The sequence below is a fragment of the Podarcis muralis genome, chromosome 13, assembly GCF_964188315.1.
Source record: "Podarcis muralis chromosome 13, rPodMur119.hap1.1, whole genome shotgun sequence".
NCBI classification, from domain to species: Eukaryota; Metazoa; Chordata; class Lepidosauria; order Squamata; family Lacertidae; genus Podarcis; species Podarcis muralis.
The window spans coordinates 28,028,073-28,040,323 of record NC_135667.1 but is presented as its reverse complement, the minus strand read 5'-3'; the positions used below and the strand labels follow the sequence as shown (position 1 = coordinate 28,040,323).

General features: G+C 40.9%; 1 protein-coding gene across 4 annotated transcripts in view; it reads left to right on the top strand.

The window, feature by feature from the left end:
* Positions 1–12,251, top strand: part of FBXL20 (F-box and leucine rich repeat protein 20) — a 64,981-nt gene that overhangs the window by 19,575 nt on the left and 33,155 nt on the right. For 2 of the 4 annotated variants that reach the window (XM_028703918.2, XM_077917277.1), the window contains exon 2: positions 6,146–6,207. In XM_028703918.2, coding sequence (XP_028559751.1) covers positions 6,146–6,207 — 62 coding nt within the window. Of the gene's footprint in view, positions 1–4,195; positions 4,291–6,145; positions 6,208–12,251 lie in introns of those variants that run through there. The other 2 variants (XM_028703916.2, XM_028703919.2) reach the window with 2 other exon arrangements.

Sequence of the window (12,251 nt, the reverse complement as noted above, 5' to 3'; positions counted from 1 at the left end):
CGTGCAGCGGCGGCACAGCAGCAGGAGGAGGCCCCATTACCTAAAGTGGTGCTTCAGGTTAAGAACAGTTTCAGGTTAAGAACGGACCTCCGGAACGAATTAAGTACTTCACCTGAGGTACCACTGTAATGGAACTGGAATAAAAAATGGATCACAAAAGTGTTTGAGCTGTTCTGCATCTGCAATGCACTTGACCCAGCATCTCAGGAAAACCTTAGCAGCAAGAGAGTGTTACAGTGGAAAACTATTTACTTATAATTGACTAGAAATATATATAAAAGTTCTGGTCCATGGGGTCACGAAGAGTCGGACATGACTAAACAACAAAATATATAAACATTAGTTTAAGAGAGTGTAAAGAACATAAGCATTCAATTCTGATTTTTATTATGCTTTAATCTTCTTGTATGGGCCACCCTAGTTAATGCTATAATGCAAGGATGGGAAACCTTAGACCCTCCAGATGTTGTTTGACTCCCATCAGCACCTCCAAGCATGGCCAATAGTTGAGAGTTGTAGTCTAGTAACATCTGAAGGACCAACAATTAGTAATCCCAGCTATAATACAAGTTTCTGCACCCTGTCTGTCTCTTGGGAAAGGTGACTTGGCGCTTGGTTCACAGAACTGAAAAGCAAGCATGAGATGAGAGAGAAGCAAGAGAAGTACAGGCCATGTCAAGGCCAGCCTGTGGATTCTCATATTTTCCTTGAATCCAAGAGTGCTATTAAATCTCTCTGCCTGTGGTACCTGTAGTAGGCTACTTGAAAGGTTATTGGGACAGGTACTGAAATATGCCTTTAATTTCTCTTATGATCCCACATGTGTTTTGAAAACTCAGAAGCCTCTTTGCTTCTGATTTCATGGCCCACTCTCACCATTTTTCTTCCCTGGACACTGACTTGCACAAAATTTAAGGGTTTTAGATATACTAGATCCTGCCCTATATTTAAATTCTGTTTCTATTACTTAACTAGGCTCTTAAAGATCTTCCAGAATGCTATAAGCTGTAACGGTTCATCCACAATGCCCCCCATTAAAAACAACAAAAACCTTAGAAGAATACCCCCAGATCTGTATGTGCCAGCACAAAGCTGCAATGCTTTTTTTCAGCTCCAGCCCATAGAAAGCTCTCAGACCAGATCTCCTTTGCAACCTTGTCCTTTGGAATAATTCCTTTACAATGTCAAGGTCTTCTTTCCAGACTAGCAGTTTCTGCTGGCTGCTGATTTTGGCATTGATTCTTTTAATCATAAGGGCTTGTGTGAGCTTTCTTTTCTTTTTCTTTTTCTTTTTTTAGGAAATAAAGTCCTGATTCTGCCTCAGCTGAGAAGCAGCTGAGTTTGCCAGCAAATCAATATCTGTTCTGACCTTGCTTGAGCCAGGCAATGAATATTCCATGCTTCTCTACCTCACACAGCGAAGAAAGAGACCATAGCCAGTGGCAGGGCACGTGTTTGCATACAGAAGGTCCCATGTTTAATCCTTGGTATCTCCAGTTATGACTGGGAAAGATTCCTGTCTGAAACTCTGGAGAACTTCCATTGTGAAGACAGATGCAAAGAATTCATCCAGCTTCTCTGCAGTTACATTTCCTCCTTCAGCACACCTTTGACTCACTTGTTACCCAACAGCCATGTATTTAAAAAATGTTTACTTGTTGGCCTCTTTATGTTTTTAACGAAGTATTCATCAAATTCTTTTTTTAAAAATCCCTCGTGGTCTGCTCACAACTCTTTTGCTAAAGTTTATGTTCCTTTTTGTTCTTCTCATTTGGACAGAACTCCATTTCCTGAAGGAAGTCCTCTTACCTCTAATAGCTTCCATGGCTCTGCTCATTAACTATGCTGCCATCCTCTTGGCCCTGGTGGTACCTTTACTGATCTGCACTGTACATTCTAGCCAATCTGTTTTTGTGGTTTTAAACAGCCCCAAACCATTCTGGAGAGATTTGACCCTCTTGACTTTGCCATTCCACTGTCTTATAAGCAACCCCTCATTTTGGGGGAAGTTTCCACTTTTGAAGTCAAATATGATGGTGTTGGACTTTCTTAGTAATTGTCCACTTACATGGCACTGTGATCACTGTTTCAAATTGGTTCAACAACACTTACATCTCACACAAGGTCTTGGGCGCCACTTGAGTTGAGGGTTGCCATCTCTCTGGTCAGTTCCATGACCCAAACTGTTCTAAGGCAGTTTAGGGTTTAGGGTATCTGGAAATTTTACCTCTTGGTTGTGATTGGGTGTATGCATGCTCCAATCTGTGAGGGTAGTTGGAGGTTGGCCATTATTATGACACTTCCTCCTTTAGGTGCCCCCTTTATTTCAGTCTCCAGGTCACCCTGGGCATTTTAGTTGGGAGGGGGTGATCATACATCCCCTGAATTAAATTAATCAGTGATCTTTGTAGAAGAGTTTGCCTTTTGGGGGACTTCTAGATGGTTGAACTCTTGTGTTCTCTTTGATACCACCTCCAGTGCACCCTTCCCTGAGGTCCTAGGGTTGAATGCAATCCTCCAAACCCTTTTAGTTGGCCCTTGGGACTTTCCCCAGATCTTGCACACACACACACACACACACACACACACACCCCTTGAGTGTTTGTGTTTGTCCTTGGACTCTGCTAATGCCTCTTTCTTACCTAGATGAAACATAGAGATGGGTGTGTGAGTAAGTGTAGAAACTACCTGACTGTACAAAGGTAACATATACATTCATTTCTCTGCCTTTTTTGTGTGTCTGGCCCCAGCTAGTTCTGGCATGTGGCCCCCAGAAAGTTACCAGAAAGGAACGTGCCCTTGAGCTGAAAAAAGTTTCACACCCCTGCTGTAGTTTGTATCCATATATAACTGTGCCCCACTGGTTCTCTCCATTCTACTAGTTTTACTTTATGTCTTCTATAGCTATGTTCTTCTCTTAAGACCAAGCACTGCTGCCCACTCATCTTGACTTAGACAGCCTTTCTCAATCTGTGGGTCCCCAGATGTTGTTGAACTACAACTCTCACCACCCCTAGCTAGTAAGGCCAGAGCTCAGGGATGATGGGAGTTGTAGTCCAACAACATCTGGGGACCCTCAGGTTGAGAACCGCTGACTTAGAAGCTTCCAGCATTTAGCATATAACACTTGTATATGGTGTCTTCCTCTTCGTAATTTTGGCACATGTGTTTTACTCTACAAATTGGCCTCAAGTCCAGGGAGAAGGATTCCTTTTGACTAAATTGCATGACCTGGTTTCTGCAGAAGTGACATGTAATAAATGGTTGGAAGCTCATACCTTATAAAGATGATTGATTAGCTGTAAGCAAACTTGCTTACCTGGGTGCCACTGAAGTAGATATAGCTGTGTTACATCTGGTGCATCAAGACAGAGTATGAGGTGAGGCTTCTGCTTGTAGAGATTCTTCTTGATTATTTTTTAAAAAAATTACAGCTTCTGTGAGGAAAGTAGCAACCTGTTCTGCTGCTTGGTAATAAATGGGGTAATAAATAGAGCAGTGGTCTTTGAGCTTAGCAGACCTAGCATCAAGCAGTGTTCAGTTCTGACAGCTCCTAGTCAGATCAACTTCAAAGATTTATGAAGGGTAAAATAAGATACAGCAAGACCTAACCTGAGCTCTTAACATGAGGAAGAGAGCAGAACAAAACTTGGGTGCTGATTTTTTTACTGGATGGGGTGCAGTCTGCATTGCACCTGTATTCTTTCCTCAGATGCATTCGCTAGGGTTTGTTGGTGCAAGATCTTTAAGCACTTTAGAGAGAGAGAATTCTGATGCACTCCTTCCTTCTGGCAATTGATCCCCTCTTTTAAGAAAGAGTGAATGGCCCAAGGTCACCCAGTGAATTTGGTGGGTATTTGAACCCAAGTCTTGCACCCCAAGGGCAAGACTCTATCCTTAATTAGACCCACAAGCGAATTCTTCATTTAACTTTTTACGTACTCAAACATCATAGTAAACTGGGTGTGGGGTATCTGTTGTTACACTTTGGCTATTATTGAACTCCCAACGCACATGTACCCCAGCTGACATGGACAATGGCCAAGGATGATGATAGCAAGAGGTCTGAATTGGCAAAATGTGGCTGGTGTCTTGACTCCAAACCATGATTTACAAAGCCCTTTCAAAGTGTGGTTTCAAATCACGGTTTGGAGGCAAGGTGCTAACCCAAGTTTTCTCATTTGGCTATTAACAGCAAATATAAAAGAACCAGGAAGTGGATGAGGGAACCGTGTGTCAGGAATGAGCCCATGGTATGTGCTTTCTGAACTGGGCCTCCAATTCTGTCAGGTGAGCAAACCATTTTCTGGGATTTTCTTGGGTCGGTGGGGCAATTTTTAGGAACTGGCATCAAAATTCTAGGTAACTGATGTGGTTACATGTTGATAACTTTTTCTTTTTTCAGCCTTTCACAAATGCTACCTACCTGCAGTGTAACTCTATGGAAACAGTGTCCCTATTTGTCTATTTCTGCAAAACCATAACCACAATGCACAGAGATTACCTGCATATTCACACATAAAAAATGCTTGGCGTGCTGGGCTATTTTAAACCCGAAGCAAATAATTCTTGTCTTGTTCCCCTGCTCTCTCAAGCCAGGTTGTGTCTTTTACATGCCAGCTGAAATCCTAATACATACTACACATGGATTTTTAAAAATCCTGATTTCTATGACTGGTGAAGTCATATGAGCTGGCCCACTACTTCAGTTCTTGGCCCTGTTTGCATACTCCTTCCTCTTTGTGTAGAAATCTGAACTGTTGAATTGTATGCCTGCTGTGGCTTCTCCAAGTGAAGAGTGTACGTGAATTTGGTACTGATGGGGATACAGATGCTGAGAGAAACACGTTAGCTGTTAGCTGATGTATGCCCAGCAAACTTCCACTGGTTATGCCAACTTTCCATCTTTGGAGTGCAAAGTCCAAATGCCAAAGAAATAGCCCACACTACTGAGTTTACCATCAGCCAGCTCCCCTCCACCATAGTGACTACACAATTTCCTGCATTCCTATTTATATATCGCCATTCTTCCATATTGGAATACAAAGAAGTGTACATAGGGTTCCCAGACATTTTTCCATCCAGGCACTGACCAGACCCAGACCTGTTTAGCTTCAGCATGATTTACTATACCATATGCTCTGAGAAATGGTTTATGATATGAAATCCTGAAGAGCTCAGTTTGACAAATGTTGGTGGATTACTACTGTTCATTGGGGTTATTATTTGCCGATTGAGGGGTCTGTGTCTATTTAGTTTTTCTGTTTAAAATGGTACTTTGTTGTTGATGTCGCCTTTATTGTGTTGGTGTATTTTTTTATTAAAAAAACCAAACCCCAACGAATTGTATTTGTGGCATTGTAGGTTTTTGCTTTTATTGTGAGTCACACTTGTTAGGTGACATAGACATTAAATAAATTATAACAATAACAAACAGCTGATATGTTAGGGTTACCCTTGCCTAGTAGATGAGCAAGTGATGCGACTTGGAGATAAATTACTTCTTGTATCTAGAAGTACATCTCTCTTATCTCAAGGTCTGTTATAGCTCTGTTATAAGAGAGTGCTCCATTAATAGATAGGGGGCAAACAAACAAGCAGCACACCAAGGTATTTTCAGAGGAAATGACTCAAGCAAGTGATCCAAGACGTACACTTTTGAGAAAGCAAATATGCCCCAGGATCAAGGTTCAATCTGAAACAGGGAAATTATTTTAGGGGATTAGAACCTTTTCGCCTAATTAATAAAGGGGAAATTGTATTTGGAATTCTGATCCATCCTTTTCAGTCTGTATCTAGCTGTTGCACATCCACATAATCCAGCAGGAAAAGGTAAACACTTAGGGGTTGGGGGGGCATATGGTGTATGGCCTGTTACTGAGAAACCAAAATAAACTGCCATATTATTCAGGCTAGTTCATTTAGAATTCAACACAACCCCAAATGTTCAGTGTGAGTTGCACTATATTTTAATACCAGCCTTTAAAAATAAACATGCAAGGCACTATGTCTTCTTCAAATGCCACCTTTTCAGATTGCCTCAAAAATAGCTTTCCCTTATGAAGTTGCCGTGCTCCCCCAAGTTTGTAAGAGATAATGATCCACACAACAGGGTAAATGCATGTTGTTGCTTTCTCTGTTGCAGATGTTCTCAAACAGTGATGAGGCTGCAATCAACAAAAAACTTCCCAAAGAACTGCTGCTTCGGTAAGTCGCCTTTTGGCTTGTGCAAGTCTAGGAGTTTTGGTAATAGCTGAGTGAGCAGAGACCATAGTTGACTGTAAGTCAATAAAATCTGTAAATTCAACAAATTCTGAAGGTGGTGCAGAATTATGCAAACATCTCCCAAATCTTTTAATCTGTCAGTCAGGCTACTTTTACTGAGTGTGGTTATGCCGTGCAGAATCAACAGGCATTAGGAACCTAAATAAGGTATATTGATATGTGCCTTGCTACTACCGCTTCCTTAAGCAACGAGAAGTTCAGGGACAGTTCTATGTGGTTTGGTTTACTTCGGCTGAAAAAAGCACAGGAGACTATGGGGTCTTTGTAATTAATCTATTTACCAATATGCAACAGTGTATTAGAAACAAGTAGACTCCTAAAAAGAAAGGCAGCATGACTGCTAATCTGCTTTAGATTCCCAAAGAGAGCAACTGTGGTCAAGGTGCTTCAGTTTGAGCCAACTCGCAGCTCAAAATTTGAATGAGGAAATTAAAACAAACTTTATAGATTTTTATGCCACTGCCATTGGCTTCCAAATGCAAGGGGGATCGTTTTCCAGCCATTCAGGATGGTTAATATTACAGTGTTGTGGTTTTTAGGTTCCTGAGCATCCTTTAGTGGTTTGTAGCCAGTAATAACTGGTTGACTGAGAGTTTGACGTGAATGTAATTTTAAAGATTTACACCCTGGCTTTAACTTCTGAAGTTTTATTAGATTTGATTGCTAGCAGTTAGATACAGTTGTTAATAATAAACTTATGTTGAAGCTAGAACTTGACCACTGGTTTATTGTTGGAACTACAAATGGACTAGTCAATCTGTTTCCAGTCTGTGACGCTTCACATGTGTTCACTTGTCGGTTGCTTCTGTCCAGTTTCCACATTGACCTGCATTATTTTTTTTTAAGATCTGCATGAAAATTTGCATCTCTCAAAACACTCATTCCTAAATGCATTTTCTTGCACAATGCACATTCTAACAATTATTGGTACATTTTTAGAGCTAAGGACAACATTGGAACATTAGGAAAGTGAGCGTAAAAACTGTTGGAACTAAATCTGAACTGCACATTAGTCTGGGAGGTGTCAGTTCATATCAGAATTCATAAATATGGGATTCCTCAAGCATCCCTAGTTCGAACTATTGTTAAACGTGTCTCTTCTGCCGCACATACAAGGTACCTGAATATGTCACACAAATAAACTCAGGAATTAAGAATACGCATAGCCTAAAGAGGAAACAAAGAAAAATGTTTATTAGTGGTATTATTTTGTTAGCTCTTGGTAATGCAAATAGAGGAGGGATGGGAAACATAATGCAAATAGAGGAGGGATGAGAAACATTTGCTATTAAAGTTGACACTGGAAATCCATTGTAAAGATGCAGAGCTGTGGCATATTGGCATATTCTAAAACGATTGAATTAACATACATTCGTGCTGTTTTCATACTTCCTAGTGGATGTTATTCACTCATCCTATAATTCTCCTTTTCAAAAATCATGAACTACGTGTGAACTGATAGGAAGAGTTGAGTCAGTCTCTCAAATCTTGATTTATGGATTGTATGCTCTATTCTACTGCCTAAAATTTGATTCTATCAAGTCAGTGACAGATATTATATTCCTTATGAAAGTGTGAAAATAGTAAAGGGACAGCTATATACTTACAATGTTCAACCTACCATCTTGTGACTCCAACCTGTCTAATCTTTCATCGGGCTTGCAGATTGTACCAGTTTTACCTGCCTCTTTGCCGACTAAATGTCAGCAGTTTTTTTAAGGTGGCTTGTATGTGTTCATACCAGTGAGCAGTAGCAAGGACCTGCTTAAGTGTAAAGTGGTGGACTCTCATGTTAAACGTGAGATAAAAGAACCGGTAAAACAAACTTGCCAATCCAGTTAGCTCAGGTTACAGACATGGTAGATCAGTGATAGGCTGCTTTACATTGTTACAGCTCGTTTTAAAGGTTGTGACATCATATACTGGCTGTTAGATAGCATCACTTGGCCTTTCTCTCCAGCTAGCAGAATAGTCAATACCTAAAGCTTACTTACTGATTATTTCGTTCTTAAATATTGGATTCTGTCTCTCAGACTTTTGGAGCTGGTTTCTGGGAATTTCAAACATTTTTCCAACATCTCTGCTAGTACAGTGTACCAAAACTTTAGGTGATTAAAGTTATCTCTGGTTTCTTGAACTTTAGCCCACATTGCGGATCAGGGGGATAGAAGGTTTGTTTATTTTGGATATGGAAGATCAACTTAGCAGTGAAGCATATCAGACTAGCCTTCAGCAAATCACACACTCTGAGCTGAATCTTCACATAGTTGCTTTGAGGATTTGCTAAGTATTGTAACTTGCCTGAAGCGCTTCAGATATAATTAATAAAACTGCATTTTCATATATTTCCATTGCTGGATGTTTGTTAATCTGCGTACTGATCGCAGGGGTTTTGGTCTTGCAGGCGTCATGAAAACACCCCCGTTTGCTCATGTATTTGTATATTGCTTGCCCAGCTTTGTGTTATGAAGTTATTGATGTGCTCTGTTTTACCAAACACTTTGGTATGGCCATAGGGTCAACAGTTACCTGAGTTTTCACACTAGCAAGCCATTTGCTTGCAGTTGGGGAAGGTAGGGACAATTGAGACTAACCTGATTGTATCCTTCGTAGCCTAATTGTGTGGTTAAATTTTAGTTGTTAACTTAATGTGTTTTAGAATCGTCCTGAAAAATGTTCATTGAATTTCTTTACAATCAGATATTCAGGGGTATAACTGACTCCTTAGAAATAATCAGCACATGAGTTATCCTGTTTTAGCCTCACAACTCTATAAGGCTGCATACACTGAGAGCAGAGACTTGAACCCAAATCAAAGTCCACTACTCTGCTGTAGTCTAGCTCTCATATAAATCCTTCATGCAGTTGGCAGAGTTACTATGGAAAGCTGCATACTCGAGATTACATGGAGTTGCCACGGAATGATGCTTCCCTTAAAGGCAAAATGTAGATAAGCCCGGAGACCTCTTTACATCTAAGGAATGCGTATAGAAGCAAGCTGTTGCTTATGAAAGCTTTGCCACAATAAAATGATTAATTTTGGAGGTATTGCAAGCCACTTCTTATTTATTTATTTAGCAGCAGATTAATACGGCAGTCTTTCTGGAATTCCTCCTGAGAAGCTGAGTTCTGCATTCAGGGTTCTGCCAAACTTTGCTCTTGGGAACAAAACGAGGAGGATTGAGTTTATAAAAAGTTAAACCATAAGCAAGAGTTTTGAGAACTGGAAACTTTCTGTTGTGCATACTGCGAAAATTCATTAATGCACATTGGCAGGGCAGCCTTTGAAAGGGAGTCTTATCAAGGGGACAGGCTTATAAATGGGCATCAGTTTCTGTCAGACAAAGGCTGGTGTGTTTTCATACAGCCCTGCTGTGTAAGTTCTTGTTCCCTCATTCCTTCATTCCAAAGAACGTCTCATGTACGGGGGTGTTGAGTGAAAAGCATTATTTTTCTCCCATTGAGTTGCAGTAGTGTGGACAACAGGTTGGCTTCTAATCATGATGACTTTGCACTGGGATTCCTACATTGTGTCTGACACTGGAGGTTTGTTTGCCCTTTCTGCTGCCACTTCATCATGCTCTGGCAACACAAGGGAGGAAAATAGGGGATAGGAGTACCATGCCAACACTGTTTGTTTTTTCTCGCTCTAACTCTTTTGCACACACACACACTCAATACAGATGGCAGCCACATAAATGTGCAGTGGTAAAGAAGGAAACACAGTATCATAACATTTGATGAGTTATGGTGCTAGTATTTGAATGGATCTGGAACCTCTTTGCTTTCCAGCACACCTGAGAACTAGAGGACAACTGTGTTGTCAGTCCATTAAATGTAGGCCAGAGCTTAGGCCTGAACAGTGGCATCCATCCCTGCATAAGAGATCATGTTGCGATGGTTCTTGCTCCCTTACCGTAGGCACTTCTTCAAGCCATGCAGCACTTTTCTATAGTGATGATTTTTGTCACTTCTTATTCTTGTGTGAAAGCTTTTTGTTTAATCTAGCCTTGTGGGAAATTGCAATAACGTAGCCCTTAATTAATTTTTGCCTGCCTTCACATACCTATCAATAACAGGGCAGCTTGGGTGGGTTTGGAGTTCCCAGTTAGAGGGACAAGAGGGGTTAGTGACTGCTCGAGTTTTCAGGGAAATCCTATTTTTGTGTCTGTTTGCCCTTGGCCTTAAAGGCTGGTTTTTTCTGTTGTTGCTTAAGTATTTGTTGTTTAATCTCAACCTGATTGTATCTCTGGGGGATTGGTTTTTGGAGATGGCTGAGAAGCTATATTTGCATTGGAGAAAGAAGAGGGAGCCATTCCCATTTGTGAATGTGGTGAGCAAAAGTGAATATATAGCAGTGATATTAAAACAGGTCAGTCCAAGGGAAGGCTAGGCAGATACTGAAGATGTGCTACACAGTGGGACAACATGTTCGTTGAGCTATCCACTACTACCCCAAGGTCTCGTTCCTTGTCAGTCACCACCAGTTCAACCCCCCACATCACTGTATATGTCACTTTAAGATTATTATTTCTTTTGCCCCTACATGCATCGCTTTACGCTTGTTTACACTGAATTTCATTTACCATTTTACTGCCCATTCGCTCACTAAGACTGTTTGTTTCAAAAGAATAGCATTCAAAATTCGCCTGCCCCCCAAGATTCCCGTTCTCACACAAAGATCTACAGCATTATGTTGTCATTGCTAGAAAGTTCAGTGCTCTTGGTTTCAAACGTATGATCCAATGCACCCTATGAAGAGCTTCTGCCTGTATAGTTGTCCCTTGGGCTCTGTTTTTCCTATTGTGGCTCCCTGCAGTGCCCAAGAAGCAGTTTTCAAAACTGACAGGAACTTTGGAGAGCATTCTGTCTCCAATGCAGGATATAAGGAGGTGTAAGAATCAGAACAGGAAACTGGGAAAGCCCCTTGATTTCTTTGAATTCCAGGCAAGGGTGTTTTTGCTTTTTCCATTTTTAGTTTCAGTTAATATGTTCTTTATTTTTGAGGGGTTTGTAGCTTCCCTTTACTGGGTTGCCGTAGTTATGACAGCTTGTAAAATTGCTCATTTTGAAGGAGCAAGTATTTGCACACACCAAGGGTTTATGGAACGTTTCTGCAGCTCTTTGTGGTTTGGCTAGCAGTCCCAGAAATTATTTTTCCCCTCCTTTAAATATACAAAATTAGGACTAGAAAGTGCTTGTCCAATAAAATAAGTCCCTTCATCAGCCAGTGATAGTTGGGATGCAACTTTTGCTTTTCTCCCCCTTTGGATTCTACCCGTGGGTAAGGACAAAAAGATTACTGTGACATCTAGAGCCATTGGAGAGAAAGTGTGAGCTCTTACCTCAACTTTGACCTTCATATACTTCTCTTGAAACTGTGGTCTGGAACACAGGAGGTTGAGACACATCTAGTTGCTCAGCAACAATTCTACAACTGCTACAATGACCCAAACATTAGACTTAGAGGCCTTTTAAAAAAGGCCTCCCCATTTAACTGTAGTATTTAGCTAACGGTAAGGCCTGGTTTCCACACTGCCTTCATTTTATTCCGTTCCATTTCACTTTTAATTTGTAGAGCACCTTTCTATATTACTATGCACAAGGTGGATTTGCAACAACCAAGTATACAGCAAAGATCACACACCTTATAATAATCAGATCCAATACAAAAAAGTCATGATAAAAACTTGACTTTACAATAAAAATATCAAATAAAGTAATATTCAATAATACATTAGAATATAATAAAAGGTAAAGGTACCCCTGCCCGTACGGGCCAGTCTTGACAGACTCTAGGGTTGTGCGCCCATCTCACTCAAGAGGCCGGGGGCCAGCGCTGTCTGGAGACACTTCCGGGTCACGTGGCCAGCGTGACATCGCTGCTCTGGCGAGCCAGAGCCACACACGGAAACGCCGTTTACCTTCCCACTAGAAAGCGGTCCCTATTTATCTACTTGCACCCG